The 20,171-nt window shown below is 50.7% G+C and overlaps 6 protein-coding genes across 6 annotated transcripts; 4 read left to right on the top strand and 2 right to left on the bottom strand.

The window, feature by feature from the left end:
* Positions 1-8: 8 nt before the first annotated feature.
* On the bottom strand, positions 9-2,735 carry CNH00070 (monosaccharide transporter, putative). Its single transcript, XM_572201.1, has 12 exons — positions 2,491-2,735; positions 2,258-2,438; positions 2,115-2,206; positions 2,009-2,039; positions 1,764-1,956; positions 1,641-1,710; positions 1,241-1,581; positions 985-1,189; positions 805-921; positions 670-752; positions 491-606; positions 9-425 (listed from the first exon to the last, which is right to left on the bottom strand). The coding sequence occupies exons 1-12, from the start codon at positions 2,621-2,623 to the stop codon at positions 215-217; spliced, it is 1,773 nt and encodes a 590-aa protein (XP_572201.1). The 5' UTR covers positions 2,624-2,735; the 3' UTR covers positions 9-214.
* A 1,149-nt stretch (positions 2,736-3,884) lies between these two features.
* Positions 3,885-6,256, top strand: CNH00075 (hypothetical protein). The gene is made up of 3 exons (XM_024658720.1): positions 3,885-4,019; positions 4,082-5,588; positions 5,732-6,256. Exons 1-3 carry the CDS (start codon positions 3,935-3,937, stop codon positions 5,883-5,885), a joined length of 1,746 nt encoding a protein of 581 aa, XP_024514633.1. The 5' UTR covers positions 3,885-3,934; the 3' UTR covers positions 5,886-6,256.
* A 192-nt stretch (positions 6,257-6,448) lies between these two features.
* CNH00080 (hypothetical protein) lies at positions 6,449-8,701 on the top strand. Its single transcript, XM_024657615.1, has 3 exons — positions 6,449-6,692; positions 6,765-7,343; positions 7,416-8,701. Exons 1-3 carry the CDS (start codon positions 6,588-6,590, stop codon positions 7,578-7,580), a joined length of 849 nt encoding a protein of 282 aa, XP_024513297.1. The 5' UTR covers positions 6,449-6,587; the 3' UTR covers positions 7,581-8,701.
* On the top strand, positions 8,702-10,200 carry CNH00085 (hypothetical protein; the record flags this gene model as incomplete). The annotated part of the gene is made up of 2 exons (XM_024658719.1): positions 8,702-9,506; positions 9,558-10,200. Exons 1-2 carry the CDS (start codon positions 8,752-8,754, stop codon positions 10,198-10,200), a joined length of 1,398 nt encoding a protein of 465 aa, XP_024514632.1. The 5' UTR covers positions 8,702-8,751.
* Positions 10,201-10,647: 447 nt separating this feature from the next.
* CNH00090 (hypothetical protein) lies at positions 10,648-14,628 on the top strand. Its single transcript, XM_572203.2, has 4 exons — positions 10,648-10,733; positions 10,773-10,991; positions 11,039-11,269; positions 11,320-14,628. Exons 2-4 carry the CDS (start codon positions 10,974-10,976, stop codon positions 14,443-14,445), a joined length of 3,375 nt encoding a protein of 1,124 aa, XP_572203.2. The 5' UTR covers positions 10,648-10,733; positions 10,773-10,973; the 3' UTR covers positions 14,446-14,628.
* A 359-nt stretch (positions 14,629-14,987) lies between these two features.
* Positions 14,988-19,421, bottom strand: CNH00100 (endoplasmic reticulum protein, putative). Its single transcript, XM_024657616.1, has 9 exons — positions 17,762-19,421; positions 17,541-17,617; positions 17,345-17,397; positions 16,956-17,121; positions 16,752-16,766; positions 16,327-16,478; positions 16,067-16,169; positions 15,611-15,723; positions 14,988-15,421 (listed from the first exon to the last, which is right to left on the bottom strand). Exons 1-9 carry the CDS (start codon positions 19,165-19,167, stop codon positions 15,272-15,274), a joined length of 2,235 nt encoding a protein of 744 aa, XP_024513298.1. The 5' UTR covers positions 19,168-19,421; the 3' UTR covers positions 14,988-15,271.
* Between the last annotated feature and the right edge of the window lie 750 nt (positions 19,422-20,171).

Below are 20,171 nucleotides of genomic sequence, written 5' to 3'. Positions count from 1 at the left end.
CTATTTTTCATCTACTCTCTATCTCATTTAACCGTTACTTATTCTCTCCTTACATAACTTCCCATTAATTTTGAAGTCCTTCATCCAATTCCAGGGCCAACTTAACGGAGAACAGGACACCGATGGACAAACGCGGGAAGGTTTGGTGACGATCCTCCGGGTTTAGATCGCCTTTTCTGAGGTCATCCCCCCTTATCAAACTCCAAATCCTATTTTACACCTGGCTTATGGTACTTGGCGTACCACTCTTCTTCTCGTCCACGTTTTCCAACATCTCGATCTCCATCTTAGGAACCTGTCTGGGGTTGTTAATTGAGTTGAGAGCCTCTTTGCAGACAATTTGCAGGATGTCATCCCTTGCTTGGGCATCCTCAATTGCAGTTCGAGATTTGAACACGGCGTCCATCTGCTCAAGGGTACGACCTCTATGACGCGTAAGAAGTTGATTCTCAGTGGGATATCAAATATTTCGGGACAATAAAATACTGACTTGGTTTCAGGTACGAAGAAGACGGACCAAAGGCAAGCCAAGAGAGACCAGATGGCAAAGAATATGAATGCCCCGTATCCTTTGGTGCCCGAAATGAGGGGAGGAGTGATTAAGCCCTATCAATGCCCATCTTGTTAACATACAGTGACAGATTCCCAGGCAGAGGGTAAGTGACTGACGATGATAAAATTGTTCAGCCAATTGGAGCAGGTTGTTATAGCGACACCCTTGGCACGGCGACTGGAGGCGTGAATTTCAGCAGCTATTGGTCATTTGTGAGCAAAAAGACCTATGGAAGTGGGAAATAAACCTACGCATGGCCCAAGGGACGGGACCCCAACCGATACCGTAGAAGATCATGACACCGAAGATGAATCCAACACCCACCCAAGCAGGACCCTTGTGAGCCGGCCAGTTGTCACCATAGGTTCCTATGAAGGTCGAGAGACATTAGCCAAAACAAGTGAACTCAGGGGTAGTTAGTTGCTACTTACCGATCATGGCCGCTACAACGGAATGAGAAACTGTAAGACCGATGGCACCGACGATAAGGAAAACTTTGCGGCCAAATTTGTCAAGAAGGAAAAAGGCAGCGACGACAGCGACAAGCTGTGCGATATTCAAGGCACCCGCGAGGGTAAGTTGAAGCTCGTAATCAAGTCCTAGCTGTTCGAACAGTGTCGGAGCATAGTAGACAAGCTGGGGTACAATCAATCAGTCGTGTGACTTTTCAAAAAGAAGGTTACTTACAGCGTTGATGCCCACAAACTGCTGGAAGAACATGAGTAGAATACCGATCATCGTCTGTCGTATACTTCCGACTCTGAACATGTCGACCCAACTCGCGAGCTCGAGCTTGAATTCCGATTTGGTCGACTTGTCGGTCATAGTTGGATGCGCCTTAACGAGCACCTCACGGTTACGAATGGCCTCTGCTCTGATGGTGATCCATTCGGCTTGAACCCTAGGGTCGGTATCAGGCAACTGACGGAGACGACACAAGCTCGCCAGACATTCTTGATCACGACCACGGAGAGCCAGCCATCTAGGGGAGTAAGGAAGTTGGTACAGGAACCCTCCAAGGATAATACCTGGAAAGGTCAGAGTCAGTCACCTCATTAACTGCCTATCATTACGAAAATAAACTCACAAGGAAACATCTGAAGTGCAAAAGGCAGTCGGAACGAACCACCTCCGGACAAGTATCGAGATCCATATGTCTAGGCTTTTGTCAAACCATATGCTTCGTGGAACTGTCGATTGCCAAACTCACAATGTAATACATGACCACAATGCCAAGAACGATGGAAAATTGTTCGAGGACGAGCAGGGCACCTCGGATGTTGGGGGGAGCAATCTCGCTGATATAGGTGGGAGCAGTTGAAGAAAGCACACCAATACCGATACCTCCAATGAAACGCCCAACAACAAGCTGAGCAAACGAATAGGAAGCGCTTTGCAGGACACTGCGGTGCTTTGAGCTCAGCCACAATTACTCGACGCCGTTGCGCAACTCACGATCCAATAATGAACCAGACCATACCAAAAGCTACAGGACGCGAAGGAGTCAGTGGTAATTTCAGGACAATACAATCCTCGAAGAAGGTCCGAATGTATGACGTACCTAGAGATCCCTTTCGCGAATACCGGTCCGAAACATATCCCGACATGAAAGCTCCCAAAAAGGCACCCAGCTCAAGTAATGCTGTCATGATACTGTAGAATACAGTCAGATGCAAACCTCCTACCACGGAAGGTTCCACTTACCCCTTGTTGAGACTCGCTTGTGGGTTTACCTCTGCATTTGTCTCTGGGAACTGATCTTGGAACTGGGGCATGGTCAAACAGATGGACAGGATACCCTGATCAAATCCAAATAAGAGTCCACCAATGCATGCAGCGCTGGCGGCCAGTAAAACCATCCTGCTGGCAAAAAGATCCTTGAGACCTGCGGCAAGCATGTTAACCAAGTCAGAACCTCAAATAGATTATTGACTTACCATTACCGCCATAAGAGCCTGCCAGGGCGTTGTCATCGTATGCAAGAGTCAGAGCATCCGGGTGCGCCTTGATACCCAGAGCAGAGAGACTGGGGACTTCCTCCCTGCTCGGTGCGACAGTAATTTTACTCATTGGGAGTGGTAAATCCAAGCCAGACTAAACTATCAGATCTCTCGAAAATATGATCTCTCGAAAGTATGATAATGAAAGTGTACCAGATAACGAATGAGTTATGAATGTCACTAAAAAGAAGCGTTGTCGTTGGACGGTGAAAAAAGGATTGCAAGACAACCCCTTACTATTTATAATTATGACATTAATCTGTTGCCTCCTGCCGCGGCATGCCAGTGAAGGTAATCAAAGAGAAAAGGATTCCGATTTGCTGAAGAAGACGGAAAGAAGATTGCAGACGACAGAAAAGATACCGATCGCGGGGTCCCGGAGAAATACCTGGCTGCACCGGAAGGGCTCCGGATGGCCTGTCTGGGGCTTCGGACACATGAGCCGCCAAAAGTTGCCGACGAAAAGTCCCCAAGGCCACACCGCCAGTCACAGAATGACGACTCCGGATGGCCTCAGGGTACGAGAAAAAATTCGCCGAACAGTCCCACTGGACCGAGACCCTCTGCTACTATATAAAATTTAGATCCTGCCAGCCTATTCTTACTCTTGTACGTGATTCATTTCCACATACATCATGTCTTTTTTCATTGCATATATAATAATCAACCCCCTTGCTCACAGTGGTTGTTAAGATGACTTGGCAGGCGAAATGGTGGATAACTCGGTTGCTCACTGATGCTCTGGCATTCTTTATCTTAGATCCTGTGCCATAATTCATGTATGCCTTTAAAAACATGCTAGACAAATTAGTAAACTGCCGGTAAGTGTAAATTTGAAGTAATTAATTTAAAATGTCGAGAAAAAACATATTTGATTTTGAATGAAAAACCGTAATTCTGATTGGTGCAATGATCACAACTTCGTAACCTTGACTGGAATGTGCAGGATGACATCACCACTCGATGATGCGTCTTTTACTTTTAACCGGCTGGTCAACCGGTCGTCACCGGCCGTCTTCACCCCTTCAAAAAAACAACTTTTGCAATCATCCGTCCATACATTCATGTATACCATACGTTCCACCATACGCCATGTTAACTCAAAGAGACCAAGTGTTTAGAGGCCATTTCCAACAATGTTACTGTCCCAAAGCGTGGCCGAGGCGTATCGATGGGTGAATGTTCGCACCCAACTCCTGCCTTTTTTTCCCGCGGGTAATCCTGGTTGACACGACTCTAGCTCACGCATGGGCCTCTTGCCACCGGCGGCTTTGCCACAAAAGACAAAATGTTGTTGATGTTGTAAAAGTATCATCGTCTTTTCGCCTGGATATATCCTTCCACTCTTGTTTCTCGGACTTTAAACTGCGATTGAATAGATATGGCATCAACTTCGACAGCGCAAAAACTTAGTTACGAGTGGCCAGAGTCCATACTGACGTTTGAAGGGCTTTTTAATACGTATTGTCCGTGGTCCTTTTGTCCGTGTGTTGGTAGCAAGTCGTGAAGGAGACTGATATACTTTTAGCAAGCTCTCGTCATCCGTTTTCGATATTCAACATCTCTCTTTTCCGATGGAGACCATCCCTCCCCTCGTCTGCCATGCTCGAACCTCTCCTGACAATGGCTTCCAATACCCTACATCCCGAACAACAACCTACAATAAAAGCTCTGATTGGTCTCCAGACATACACAACCCAACTTAGAGATGCTGTTCGCGTTAGACAACTGGATATGGGAGACAAAGAGGTGCAAGGACGGCTTGATGAACTTGTGAAGGGTTATGCCGCTGCTGGAAATGTGATAGCGAGGATTCTATGGGAATCAGATGGAGATAAAGGCAGAATACGCTCACATGATTTACACATTGCTTTGAAGCAATCGATTGGTAGCTTCTTCGCCGTTCGTTCATTGCTTGAAACCTCGTTGGCTACCAGACACGACACACATATTCTGGGTTCCATACTCCCGTCCATTCCACCTTACCATCAATCATTCCTTTCTCCTATTCTCGAACATTGCCGGCATATCATCACGTCTCTCGAGACAAACCCCTTCCGCCCTCTTGCTCACTCCAAATTGCCCAATGCTGCTCACCAGCTTTCGAGAGATTTGACAGATACTGAAGTCACCTGCCTGCTCGAATATCTACAAACTATCAATGAGGGGCTCTCAAATATTGGCGAGATCGACTCTCTTAATTCGACGTCACTTGTGGGCAAGGTGGCAAAAGCGAAAGAGAAACATATGAAACAAGAGAATGAGCATCGACCTTTGAGAGTGAGGATGGAAGTCATGTTGCTCAGATGTGACCTATTGTTGAGTATGACGAATAAGAGGATGAGTGAGGTGAAAGCTAGAGCTGCGCGAAGAATGAGTGGAGAGGAGAGTCAGGGAGCCGCGGAAGAGAAGGTGGAATCTGAGGCTAGGAATAGGAGTAAAAGCAGAGAGAAGAGCAGGAGCAAAAGTATTGACAATATGCGCGACATGTCCGACACCAGTACCAACATTGTTCCCTTTTGTGCTGTCACCTCCACATTCTCGTCATCCGATACCCCTAGCAGTTTTATCGAATGGGAAGTCCTCACGGAGGAAAGTCTTATCGACTGTTTCGATTTTGCTGCCTCTTTTACTGAAAATGATAGTATAGCTGTTCTTACAAAGTCGATTAATCTTTCAGACTGGCTTGGCGCTACTTCTCCCCAACTGAAAACCGGTACCAAGTCCAAAACGCAATCACATCCTTGCCCCTTGTCCACAAATATGTCGGACGATGAAGACTTTGATCTTGATTCCTCCACATCCTTTATCTCTGAAGACGACAATGATGAAGCCGAAGGCTCCTACTATCGGTGCCCATTACGCACTCTCTTCGCCCTGCACGATCGCTATGAAGAACAGCGTCTCGCTATCTGGCTTACGCTCCCTACCTCAAAACGGGGTAAGATGACAGCATTCATGAGAGGTGGAAAAGATGGAGAAATCGGGAGAGCTTGGGATGGCTTGGGAATGAATGTTATGTCGGTGGTCTGTGGGTACGTACACTACCTTGACTCCCCTTCCTTTTCTGTCTGTCCTTCTTGATTCGAGGGTCTTCGATCGTCATTAATGCCGCTTCTATTATCGCTTTCATTTCATGGGAATTGAGCTGATGTTTATCTTCTACGCCACCCTATAGCTCCAGCTTAATCTCTTATTACGGCCTCGCACCTGATAAGCTCAGCAAATGGACAGATCTTATAGCTGTTCGGCAAGCCAAGAGGAGCCGGAAAAAAGGGAAGGAAGACGGACTAATCTCTCAAGTACGACCTCTTAATCAAAACGACATATGACTAAGGATTGGGGATATGAAAGGCATTGAGGTGTCTCGTAATCAATAACGGAGTAATGCAAGGGCTATGAATGCTGCAACTGAGGGAAATAAATGCGTTTTGATGGTTGGTAATTTAGAGCTGATGAAGGATTCAAATGTACACAAGTTGGAGTTTTAGAGTTCGTTTATGGCGTTCAGCGGTAAAGGAGATATTCTTTTCTACTCTGTAAGTCTTTCTTTTATCTGACAGTCTGACGGGGTGTATGAGACCGGCGGTAGATGTAGAGTTATTAAGACACGGTATCTTTACACAATGCCGAGGCTAAATAATTACTGTAGTCTGCCGTTATCCTGCAAATTTGTACTGCTCTACCAAACGTTTTATTCATGTACTTTTTTCCAAAGTTACCACAGTTCAACATGATCGCTTTGTATGAGAGTAAAAGGTCTATTGCGTGCAATTTTGACATCAGAATGATAGTTGGGAATCAGCCGTCTGTGGTAAGAAAGCGGGACCAAATCTTAATGATAAATAAAGTAGCTCTCTATCAAAATGGTCACATCATCGTTAATAGCCTGATCAATTTCTCAGTCTCAGTCTATTAACCCCTATCCTCCCGGCTATTTTCGACATTTTCCTTTGCCATTTCCACTTTCTTGCTTCAAATTCCCCAACGACTCACACTTTTTAATTTGTCCCTCAATCGCTTCAAACACGACCATGGCTTCAGTCCTTCTTGGCGAGCCCAACTCGCTCCCTTCGGACTCTGCACCCGAAAAACGACGCAAGATCCCCAAAGTCGCATTCTACGTCGCCGGTTCTGCTGTAGGTTCCTTTCGTCATGGACTGTTGATGTTATACGAAAGGCAAATACTGATATGTTGCTCTGACGAATAGTTTGCGCTGACGATAGGGATGACAGCTATGGTGATACCTTTTGTCCGGCAAGCGGCAAAAACGATGAACGGCCCTCAATTCATGTCGCACCGAAATCTCGAACACTTGGCCTCTCGCCGTTTCCCTTCTCCTTCATTATCCCCATTCGCTTCTTCATCTATCCCTCCGCGCCAAGTCCGAGATAGCTCGCCGCCTGTCCCACCTCCATCCGCCCTCAAGTCCGCCATCCCAGCCTACTCGAGCGCCAGTATATCAGCAGAAATCCCCATTTCTGAAGAAGACATCAAGCATCTTGGGGAAGGATCCAAATCTACTCTTGATCCGGTCGTCCAGGCAGAAGAGTCTGCAGAAACAATCAAAAGCCGGTTATTCAACGCTCGAGAAGAAAAAGCATTGTACGGTTCATCGCTCATGCCTTTATCGTCCAATACTGCCTCGGAGGGGGAGGGAGAAGGGGGAGGGGATAAGATGGAAGGGGCATTACTTGGTGCGAAAGCGTTGATGTTTGCGACGACGCTAGTGGTAGGCTTTACAGGTCTTGGAATGTGGGCGGTCGGGAAGGCTATGGGGGCGGAAGATGTACGTTTTTCATTTCTTTTGCTTTCGCCTGTTACGCCAATTGACGTGTTATATCTGTCTTTCCAAAATCAGCCTGCCGATTTTGCCGTTAAAATGCGCCAACAACTCGTTCTTTCCATGCCTCAATTAGTCACGAGCGTCAACAGACCCGGAAGGAGCACGGACGGTTTCGATAGTGAGGCTATTGAAAAGTGGGTCAATGAGCTGGAAAGGGAAGAGGTGGCGAGACCTAGTTAGATGAGGGGAGAGGTTTGAAGTACTGGAGAGGTGTGCGAGAGGCGGTGGTTGATGGAAAAGGAAAGGGATGAAAGTTAGATGAGGGTTAGGTTTTAGCAGGCTCAGGCGTTTGAAGAAGAGGGGAGGGGTTAGGACGATACTTTTGTCATTTTCATAGCACGGATAACGGATAACTTTGCATGTACCACGGCAATATCAAGCTGGGTATCGCAAGTGAGTCTTATCTTTCCAACTTTTCGTACCCTATCCTGTTTTCTTCTTACTCAACTTTTCGTACCCTATCCTGTTTTCTCCAAAATCACCCAACCTTTTCTATAAAAACGGCTTGAAGACGACTTGGAAAGTATACAGCGAAGAGTTAAACGATCGATGGTAGAAAGTCAACCTTTCCACGTTTGTCCGTCGGTTCTCTGGTTCTACAAAGTTGCCCTTGAGCTAGAGTAGGGAATTGTGTGAGGAGAGTATCAAGTCTTTAGTCAATTGAGAGTTAAAGGCGCATAAACCTTGACCTCAAGTTGAACCATTGCCGATCGCTCTTGTCAAGGATGATCCACCGGTATCGCTATCCACTTGCACCGATTTTATGACGCAAGAACTGTCCGATAATAACGGGGACTCTTGTGATGAAAGGTGGATCATGTGGATATCGGACGTGGGTCGTCGGTCGTCTGTCAATTTACCGAATCGCCCGCCTACGTTGTCTCCCGACGTTTTTGACCCGACAAATCACTTATCTCGGGACTCTTTTCCCACGCGACAGCCACATGGCCAACTCTAGCCCAGCCGGAGACCATTCTGGCCCAAAAAGCGCAAAAAGCGCAAAAAGCGCAAAACAGCTCCGGCATTAAAATCAAGCAACCCTTAAAACTAAACTTTAAACTCCCGCAGCCCGACTGATTTTTGTCTTTTCATTCCAATTTACTTGTTGCGAACTGCGTCGCGTCTTTTGTTTTTGACCTCGACCTCAGGGTAAAAATGGTACTCCGGTTTTTGTGAAATAATACTTTGGTCGTGGATTGTTTATATAAAATGCACCGGGTGTGGGGATTGAGATCAACCTGGGTGTGACAAAATCCTCGTTTTCCAAATGCATTGCTTTTACCTACCATCTATACACTCTATTGATTACTCTTTTTTATAATACTACCCCGACAGTTTCAATTACACCGAAATGCCGCTGTCTCCGAACCCATCGCAAGGCTTGGGCATAACACTGCCCAACTGTGCTCACCCTCCGTCTCCCCTGCGGATATCCACTACCAGTTCTCCTCCTCTCGAACCCGGGGGTCAGACCCGCGCTCACGCTGATGGTCAAGGATCGCCGATAAAGGTAGCCGCGACGGCGACGGCAGCGAGTAGTGGAGGGATAGCAGGCACGCGATTAAGAGTCAAGACGAATGACAGCTTTGCCCTGCGGCCCACCCACTCGCACTCGCCCACCGCATCCATCTCTTCTATTCCATCTTCGCCTCTAACATACAGCACGGGAACGGTAAAGAGTCTACGTACCTCGAAACCTCTCGGTCCCCGATCTTCTCCACGCGAGGGCGGGACGCATGGACTGCGCGTCGAGGTGGAGGAGATGTACAGGGACGAGGCGCATGGCGAGGAGAATGGGGGTGACAAAGACGATGACCGCCAGCGTCTCGTACCAAGCCCGACCGCCGACACCGACGCCGACGCCCACGCCGCGCCCTCGCGCGCACCTTCTTCCGCATCCGTCATCTCCACCTCCTTTTCCGCTTCCACGCACCACACATCGTCAAGCAAGGTGGGCAGGGTGAAGAGCAGCGAAGTCTTGCGCCGTCGCGGGGCGGCTAAAGAAGGGGGCAAGTATATGCAGCTAGAGGGTGGAGATGGAGAGAGAGAAGACGAAGAGATTGTCCGTTCGCCGTTATCAGGCAAAGATGGATATCGAGAACAGCGGTAGGTAATTCATCTTCCATCAAGAGGTGCTGTTTTTAATTTAATACGCAGACTCCCAAGCTATCACCACCAGCACCCTTCTGTGCATGCCCCTGCACCCGTGTTTGCACCACCCGCGGCGTACGCATTTCCTTACCCGCCTCGACGGACAGGGCAGCCTGAAACGTTCCAAGCGACGGACCTGCCGCGCTCGGCGTCGCAGCCTATGCACCTCTACTCTGTGCCCGCGTTCTTTGACCCGACGTACACCACCGCACGCCCGGCGGGGGACGACTCCCAAGACGACGAGCTGCGGTCGCGGCCATGGAGCGAAAGCACACTGGACGGTGTGCGCGTGGGGACCGCGAAGCGGCGGGGGCGGTCGCTGTCTGACGGGGCGGAGCTGCTCGCGCGACAGGGCACGCTGCTGGACCCGTCGTGCGGCACGCCGCGGTCGTCGGCGGAGCTGGGGATCCTGCTGGGCGGTGCGCGGTCGCGGCGGCTGTCGCGGGACCGGCTGGCGGCGGCGGGGGCCGGGGGCGGGGTGCGGCTGGAGGCGAGCAAGAAGGGGCGTGCGCGGGTGGAGGTGGACGTGGTGGTGGAGCGGGAGTGTGTGGTGGAGGGGGGGGACGTGCGGGGGCGGGTGGAGGTGCGGGTGCGTGGGGGGCGGCGGGCTCCGCGTGGGCGGCGGCAAGGTGCGCGTGGTGGGGTTTGAAGGTGAGTGCGCCCGGGTGTCCCGATCTGACGACCGCAGAGCTGTCCTCCGCCCGGCACATGTTCTACCACCACGCGCACGCCCTCGCGCTCGGCCCCCCCTCCCCCCTCGCGGCGTCCCCCGCCGACGCCGACGGCTTCTGCCTCGCCGCCCCGGGCACACACAGCATCCCCTTCCGCTTCCCCCTCCCCCCGGCCGCCGGCGCCAAGGGCACATTCACCCCCCCCCGCCGCGGGGGCCCCACCGTGCGCTATGTCCTCGTCGCCTCCCTCAAGACGCACGTCCCCCCCACCGGCAAGCGCTCCATCGCCCACTTCTACCGCCCCATCGTCCTCCTCCCCGCCCTCGACCCCGCCCGCGTCCTCGCCCCCGCCGCCGAGCCCCTCCAGGCGTGTGCCGAGGACGCCCTCGGGTGGAGTCTCAAGGGCGACAGGGGCCGCGTCGCGCTGCACGTCGCGCTCGGCAGGGCCACCTGGGTCAGCGGCCAGCGGCTGTGGTGCCAGGTCGGCATACGCAACGGCAGTCTCCGCAAGGTATGTCCTCTCCGTGACGGCGCAACTGACGCAGCGCAGATCAAAAACCTCAGCCTCGCACTCCTCCAAGACGTCCGCACCTTTGGCCCCAAGTCTGCGACGGACCAGCCAGTAGAGACGCACAGGAAAAAAGTGGCTGAAGAAGCGGTCGAGGGCGACTTCACGACCCATGGCGCAGGACGGGTCACCGGCAAAGGGTGGTGGACCGGTGTCGAGCCGGGCGAAAGCGGCCATTGGGATATGAGTATCCAAGTTCCTGTACGCTGATTGTTTCTCTTCCCATATGCAACTGACCCGCCATCTAGACCGGATTGCTATCCATCCGCCGGACCAAACTCGTCGACGTCTCCTACACACTCCGCGTCACGCTCAACAACTCCATCTACGTCGATCTCCCGGTGACGCTCATCAGCTTCTTGTCGATTGATCCTCCGCCCATGCCTGGCGGAGCGACCAGGGGTGTCCCGATGGCAGAGTGGGCTGCAGTCCGGGGTACACCGGTGCCGGCGCCGCATGAAGAAGAGGGAAAAAGTCGGGTGCGTATCCACAATTCTTTCATTGTCCCCAGGCTCACCTCCATCGACAGCACACCCAGGAGACACCTATCCCAGCCGCACGAGCAAGCAGTACAACCCTCCATCCCGACCCATCTCAACCGCTCGTCCAGCCGCCTCCACCTCTTCCCGCCTTTGAATCCCACTCCCAATGCGAGAGCGCGACCAGCACATACACCTCGCCCTCCAATGCCGCCTCTGCCACTTCCTTGCCCAACCTCTTTACCATCCCCGCCTACTCCCGCGCCCAGGCCCACGCCCAAGCCCAATCAAGCTCCCCACACCTCTCTGCCTTCTCCGGCTTCTCCCCCCGCCCGGAAACCTACGCTTACCCGGAAGACGACCCGCAGCTCGACATTGACGACGAGAACCAGGACACCATCTCCCGCGCACAAAATCGCGCAAAGGGCAGACAGCGGAGTCTGATGATCATCCGCGCGGAGATGGAGAGGGACGACGAGGAGCGGAAAATGTCTTTTGCTCAGGGATGGGATGCGGATGCCCGGGGGGGTGCCCAAACCCAGGAGGGGACGATGGAGGGGACGTACGAAACAGACGTCGACGTCGAGCGGACGCCCATGCCGGAACCGTCTGCCTACTTGCCAAGGATGGACACTGCGCCCGAGAGGGACATGCCGGACGTGGAGAGGGGTATCGAAGAGCTTTTGGAGATGGAGGAAGAAGGGTGGGATTTCGATTCGGTTGATGCACACCCTCCGTCTCACCAACCCTACCAGCCTTACACCGACCAGAACACCGAGATGGATCAAAACGTTGACCCCGAGCACCCACACCAGCACCAGCAAGACTATGGGCAGGGACAAGAGCTGGAACTGCTGGACGAAGAGAGACGCGAAATAGAACGAGTCATCCCCCACCCTTCCCACGAGCTCAAAGCGGACGACGAACAGGACGAGCCCGACGAGCCCGACAGAGACGACGAATCCCACGCTTGGGGTTACGAAGATGAACTCGCCCTTCACTCCGAGGACGAAGGAGACAAGGGGGATACACCGACAGCCACTCCCCGGCGTACCACACATTCCCGTTCCCGAGCATTATCGTCCGTTGCGCCTGCGTCGCCTGTCGTGTCTGCCCCGCCTGCCCCGCCTGCTCTAGCCCCCGAGATCATCATGGAGACCAAAGCCGAGAGCGAGATCCAAGAAAAGACAGAGGTAGATGAGGAAAGAGAAGATCGACACGTCGAAACACATCTCGACCCTGTCAAACGTCGTATCTCCGTCCGACTCCCTCCCCAGCTCCTCCCCACTTTTTCTTCTTCCACCTCTATCCCATCCCCGTCCCCCGACTCCATCTCCAGCGCCGCTCCAGCTGCGCAGCGATCCCCTACGAAATCACCAACCAAAACGATTATCCGATCAGGCAGCGTCCCCTCCCTTTGCGCAAAAGTCAGTAGAGAAGCTCTGAACGAGAGGCTGGAAGGGGTTGTGAAAAAGTCTGGGATCGTCTCGTCTTCATCCATGTCAGCGACAACGACAGCACCAACGACAGCGACGACGGGGAGGAGGGTGTCGGTGTTGAGTAAAAAAGAATCGACGAGCTCGTTGGCGTCTGTTGCCGAAGTGAACAGCGGAGGGGGAGGAGCAAAAGTGGTACAGAAGAAGAATTCGTTTTCGTTTGCGACACCTGGTTCACCACTCAAAGTCAAGATCCCCCTCTCACCTGCGCCAAATACCCAATCGCCCATCCCCTCACCGAGAAAGACGAGCCGTAAGCCAAGCCCCACCAAACCGAATTCCAACCCCACCCCGAAACCACAGTCGAACCGCAACCGCAACCCAAGCCCGACCAAATCCCCGCTCGTCTCTTCCAGACCCATGGAACGAGCTCCTTCAGACACGTCTGCCAAATCCCAAACGACAAACGGCGCGTCGCCGCACAACAGCCAACCGCCGCCGCTCGCCTCGCCACGCGCGTCAGACTCGGCATCGTCGTCCGAGGGCAAATGGTTGGAGAGCCCGCGTGGGGAAGAAGAGGCGCAGCAATTGCATTTCCTCGCGCCTGCAAGTGGTGGCGGTGGGTACCAGTCGTTCTCCCCGCTCATCTCCCCCACAAGCCCGCAGGACGGTCTCGAGTGGGGGTTAATGCAGCAGCAGCAGCAGCGGCAGGGGCAGGACCAGGACCAGGAGCAAGGTCTTGGTTCACCGTTTACTTTTCATTCCCTTCGTCCTCCAACCGATTCAGTCATGTCCCGCCTCTCCCTCCCTCGTCCCCGCTCGCCCTTCTCTTCAGTCAGCGGTCACCACCACCACTACCACCACGACCCCATGGCCAAACACGATACCCTCCCAATCCCATTCGACGAAATCTCGATCCATGCCTCCCCATCTTCGACGCCTTCCTCGCCTTCAAGCTGCCATAGTATGCTGCCCAGCGTGAAAACCAAGATTGCGCAGATGGAGAGTAGGGAGGAAGCATTGAGAAAGTTTAGTGTTTCGGGATCGGCAATGCTGTCGCCGCCGTTAAGGCTGTCGAAAACGGATAGCGAGAGGCAAACGGTTGAGAGAATGGAAGAGATACGAGAAAAGGAAGGCGAGAGCGGATGGAGGAATGATCGAGGGGAGGAGAGGAAGCCGCCCGTCAAACGGAAGAGTTACACCGCCGCCCTCGCTCCTCGAGCCAATCGAACCGGATCCAAAGCACCTCTCTCCGCACCGCGACCTTTTATCCCTCGCCAAACGTCAACGTCTACCATACACTCGACCCAATCCATATCCTCCGGCTCCTCCTCCAACTCCAACTATGACTACGACCCTATCTACGCCCCCGAATCAAACACAAGTACACCCAAGGTACCAAAACGCCTTCCTGCTTCACCCTCGGCGACGACACCGACCGCTAGTCCAAGAAACTCCCTCGTCCATAACGGTCGTCTTCCAATCTCCCCAGCGTCGACGAAAAGCACAACGACCTCATACGGGGATTTGATGAGCACGCCAAAGCTCGATCCGTTCGGACTGGGGTATACATCCGGTGGCATGAACGGGGTGGGGCCTGGAATGGGTATGGCTCCGATTGGAGGAGGATTGCACAAGGTGGACGAAGAAGTAGGGCATGAGGGATTATCGAGGGAGAGTTCATACGAGGTCGGCGGATACGATTCCGGTCGATGCGAAGCACGGGTTCGGATGGAATGATTAGGGCGAGAAGATACGGGGGGATATCATGCGTTGTAAGGAGAGATGGAGAAGATTTTGAAACAAGTGCCGTAATGTTCAAATATTGAGATATGGAAGCGCGAAATAATTATAGAGTTATACAAAATGACTTAAAGGCGATGTTTAATGTTGTTGATTGCTTGTGAAAATGGACTTGGAGAGACGTGTTGAGACACTTTAATGCATAGTTACGAGACATATATCGATCAAAGAGGACAGATGGTAGCACTCGCCGAGAATTGCAATGGCCGCATCCTGCTTCTTCTCAATCGAACAAGTCCCCGGCTTCCAGGAAGTTTGAAAATGTGACATGAGGTTGCTGCTCGGAATCTGATATTCGGTATAGGGTGGGTTAGAGACTTGGTTAAATTAGGATTATCGGGAAGGGAAAAGAAAGACAAGTTGAACAAGATAAAATTATAAATCATTACAAAATTTCTCGATGTCAACTTCTAATCTTTTCTATTACTATTGCAAGTTCAATAGTAAACCAACTTCAATCCAGTCAATCCCGACAGGCGCATCAACACACCTGTAAATAAACGGTACTCTAGCCTTCCAGATCGCATAATGCCTAATTAAATAGATATATCGTGAGCTTGATCAACCTCAGCCGTCCCGGGATTTATAATAATAGATGCATTTTTACCAGATATCCAAGTACACTCATGATTTCGCCATCGCTTTCATCCAGTCGAAACGCATGACCATCCAGTGCCATTCAATCCACTCGCACGACCCTTCCCCGACCTGGCCCCGACCATTTCATCTCTCTCAGCTCTTATCTCCCGCTTCTATCTCTGCATTATCGCCACCCAATCATCCTCTCCAAAACCATCGCCACCGAAATATCCTGACCTGGCGCCGCACAAGAATACTCATGCTTCACACCATGCGCTACAAAGATAGCTCGATAATGGAGGACGATGGCGACGACGATACCCAGATGCCAGAGCTGTATTTGTTTATTGAGAAGAGAATAGAGGAGAGCAGGAAGGGAAGTTGTATAATGGATTTGGTATGGATGCGGAACACCATTATCGATATCAAAGAAAGGGAGGACAAGATAGACGGTTTGAAAAAAGTAAGTTTGGTTAAAATCAGCAATCACCAATTTCATTTTACTGTAGATAAAGTAACGCACCTGATGACTAGATCCCCATATATCAAACTTTCCAGGCCATTTGCATTCCGGGAAATGAAACGCGTAGAACAAAAGACCAACAACATACGCTACGATGGATACCATGAATGGGGCTGTAGATCCCACAAAAAGTGGCGCGCAACACCAGCATAATGGGTAATGAAGTAAAATTGGATAGGAATGGATGGACGATGTGACGATACAATGGTGATGGGGGGACGGTGTATTAGTCAAAAGGAAGGGATAATGAAAGAGGGTGATGAAAAGATTTTTCAAGTCGAATGTCAAAATATTTCAAGACGTAATGTCGTCCAAGACACAAAGAGCAAGATCAGATCGAGCAATGACCATCCCAAACGTCAGCCATCCATTCGACACGAAGTACGATAATTGGTAAGGGTGAGGAGGGAGAGGGAGATGGGAGGAGGTAGAGTGAGGGGGGAGAGGCGAACGTACCAACAAAGGCCGACGCTTTATGCCATCCATATTGCCCAAACATGTGTACCATCGGCGCAAACATCGCAAAACACAGGAAAAGAAAGAATGATATTCTCAGATGCTAAACAAATACGAAAGCAGGCGTCAGCAACGCAAAAAAACGAAACAAAAAATCCCTAAACTCCTTCCACCCTCCTACTTTCTTTGGGGTCAAGTCGAATCTCTCGAAGCAAATCCCTTGAATATCTCAGAAAAGGAAGGACGAAAAAAAAACTCACTTTATTCCGCCTCTCATTGAACCATCGCTGAAAAGGCAGATATGACCCCAAGGCTCCGCATAGCATGTTAGTCGTACAGTAAAACAATGTCAATTTCGGTTGGCAGTAGAAACCGTTGTAAACGACGGTGCCGAAGGATGCTGCTATGAGCCCTGTTATATTGATTGTAAGCGAGAGAGAATGGTGGAGCGGGAAGGGAGAGGAATGGCGAGTGACGAGGCAAGAAAGCGAGGGAGCGACAAAGATGAAAATTGTTAAGGAGAAGTGGAACGACGGAGGGAACAGTAGGGGACAAATCGTGGTTCGAAAGCCGGGAAGAAAAGAGGCAGGGAGAAATGTTGGGAGTGGGAGTGAAAGATATGAAGGGACATCATTCGTCAGCTTACTCTTTGGTATACAGAAGGAAAAACTAGATGGGGACGTACATGATATACCAATATCTATTGATCCGCGACATGAAATAAAGATGAAACAGTTACGGCGTCAGCAATTGTCATCTGTCATTCTCATCCCTATCCCCATCACCACCCCTTGTATCTTCTTTCCGCCTTCGTCCCTTCTCCTATTTCATAACATCCCTATCCACCTCTTCTCCGACAACACTTCAAAACACAGAAAAGAAAACTTACAATCCACACAAGCTCCCCACTCAAACCACTTTCGACTCGCACACCCGCTCAACACATGCCACCCAGCTGAAGAACTCAGGCAGGAAATAGCAGCGACAAGGTAGGCGATCACTACTGCTGTGTCGAGTGGGTGGGCGTCGGGGAGGGGGGTATTATATATTATAAACTGTTATTGTTTATTGCATAATCGCGTTGATTGAAGCATAAGAGGGGGACGGAGGAGATGAAGGGAAGTAAGGGGACGTTTGAGCGGAGCAAGGCGGGCGGATTTGTGAAAAAGGGAGAAGATAGGCGAGAAATATATGGGATGGATACGAAGGCGGGGCAAAAAGAAACAAAGATTCAGCAGAATGAAGCCTTATTTCAAGGAGAAAAGCCGAAATGCTTACGGGTATACAAGCGAAAATGAAAAGCGTTGGAATCAAATGCGAATGTATATTCACTACAGCCATCAAAAAGAGAGTGAGACATCAGTATATTTATTACCTTTTGACTTCAGGTAGTGGGCGGGCCAAGTCCGCGAGGAAGACGGAGAGAGCGAAGGCGAAGGAAAAAGGGAAGGCCAAAAGGAATGGAAGTACGAACCGGTTTCGTTATGTATTGCAAAAGCAGATTTGATAAGCGGCACAGGCCCCGTCTTGAGGTGTAGAGGTATGAATCGGCTATTTTAACAAGGCGGGCAGTGCACGTTAGCATAAAATTATTCCGCGTCATACAGATATCAAATTAATACTTGGGAGGGCGGAAAGGGAAAAGAATGGGGGGAGAAGAAAAAAGGAAGAAAGTAGAGAAGACAATTCACTCACTAGCCAGTACGAATATGTTCATTATTTCTCCATATCGCAGGCAACTCGTTGTACGTTATCAGTTTTCCCCCATCCTCTGAACTTCTGAGCCCATCAGCGACAGACGGGTCTGTCGTCGTTTCCACAGCAATCAGACTTGATTTTAAGTCTACGGTCAAGTACGATATACTGATAAACTCTCCCTCGTCCTTCCCCTCTTCGTTCATCACTTCGTCCACCTCATCACCATCTTCATCCCTGGCTTCGTCCCCATCCTCACGATCACTCCCACCCGCACTTCCCATCTCAACTGGCTCTGAAACAGTCTTTCCCGGACTAAAACTGACCAACGACCCAAACGCATAGCTCTGCGACCTCTCCATCCTTGCCCTCTTTACTAATGGTAACGACGCCGCCCCTACTGATTTCGACCTGACCGCTCTTCTTCTTGCGAGTGCGCGGGTTGAGGCGGGGGTACGGTTGGGGAAAAGGTATTCTGGTTCTTCATCTTCCATCATCGGATAGTCGCTATCATTGTCTTGATTGTGTTTCCCTTTGCCGGATCGACCAAGGGATGCTGATCGCGTCCGCCTGTGTCCATATTCCCCTGGTCTCCACCCATCCCCGTACTCTTGCTCCTCCCATCCCAACCTCTCCCACCCCGCCCAATCCTCTGAAGGCAGCATCGCATGAACCATGTCCACCACCCTCTTCCTCGCCCCTTCCACTGCCCCACTCTCAAAATCTATCACGGCTGCAAGCTCGTCCTTGATTTTCGCCTTATCGAGAGGAGAAAGCAGTCCAGGGTCGACGATGGAGAGTCGTGAAGGGAGGGAGCGAAGCCATTGCCGGTTAGGTATAGAGAGAGGCATGTGCACAGATAAGGAAGGAAGGTAATTGGAAGCTTCTTCGCGAAGAGCGGAAAGGTGGTTGAGGAGGTTGATGTAGCTGTCTTTTGTAGATGAGGGATCTGTAGTGGTATCGTCCTTGGCGTTGGTATTGGCACTGGGGCTACCATTGCTATCGGCGTTAGTGGCAATGTTACGCTGTCGAACCTCGGAAATCGAAGAAGATCCAGCAAGGGCGGACGAATACCCATGGTAAGAATCTTCATCATTACTCTCAGTCGACGTAGTCCAGTCCTCCGTTGACATAGAAGATGACAATGAGACCGATGGCAACCTCCCCCTTCCGCTACCGTTGCCACCACCATGTAAGACCCCTCCAACTTCGGAAAGATCGTCTCCTAGTTTACGGCGGAGAGCAGTCTCAAGTTCACCAAGATATCCGAGAAGTGCAGCGCGGAGGTGAGGAATGTTGGGGATGTTGGGGCGGAAAGTGGGGATAGGAAGAGGGTGGGACATGCGCCGGCGCCATGGACTTTGGTCTTGTGGTTCTTGTGCATCTTGATGATGTTCTAGCGCCATTCTGGAACGAGATTTGCTGAATATTATACGTCGCCAAGAGAAAGATATCTATATATACGGGGATCGTAGTACGTGGACCGGTGACTATGCCGAAAGGTCTTGCTGTGGTCGATTTGTGTCGATTCAGTCGACGTAAGTTGCCTGTTTTCCGCGGGTTTGCGGTGTTGGGTTCCGATGATGGGGTAACAAAAAAGAAGAGAGAATATAGGAATAAACACAGTAAGATGGAAATTCAATACGTGCTGCAACAGCGGGGATTTGACTCTCCTTCCATAATTCGAAGCGCGCAGCAATCATATCATAAGCCCTAACGACTTATTTATACATTCCATTCCACCAAGCACCCTGCGCCAAAGTCTCTCAAATTCACAAATAAATCCCAGATGCATGTCAGATATGTTGCACGACTCTGCCGGTTCGGAAAATGGCTGTGAATAGAATATGAAAATATGAAACACACGTGGCTTTCACGTGGTACGCTCTTAGACGACGGCGGCGAGAAGAGGTTTTGACCTGGCCTTCATTCATTGCACCGCAGACCACATGGTAAATGACGCAACAAGCTAATCTCAAGTTTTTCGCGAGAGAAGAATAGAAGTGAATACTCCTGAGCAAGAGAGAAAGAAAAAGAAGGAGCAACAGCGATGACTGAGACCTTTTTCTTTGCCAGAATCATGCAGGGTTTCCCATTTTATAGGGGTGTCACTTTAGGCGTTGCTGTTGTTGAACTAGAGAGTTTGAGAAGACAAAGCTGCTTGGGGCAATGCTTTTTTTTATGTACTCAAAGGACTAATGCTTATGTATCTTTTCCAGCTCCACGAGCTGATTCGTCCTTCACACACTTTTCCTGCATCCTCTGCTCGGACCTCTCCTTTCATTAACGCCTTTGCACGACGGTTCTTTTTCCTCTTTATTTCTCTTCCTTTCCGCCCTCTTCCTCTCTTTTAGATATTCCAAACCCACTTCTTCCCTGTTTTTATCTCGTCCTCCTATTCGTCTTCTTC

The sequence above is a fragment of the Cryptococcus neoformans genome (genome assembly GCF_000091045.1).
Source record: "Cryptococcus neoformans var. neoformans JEC21 chromosome 8 sequence".
NCBI lineage: Eukaryota > Fungi > Basidiomycota > Tremellomycetes > Tremellales > Cryptococcaceae > Cryptococcus > Cryptococcus deneoformans.
Note: the sequence above shows the minus strand (reverse complement) of the source record. Positions and strands in the feature narration are given on the sequence as shown.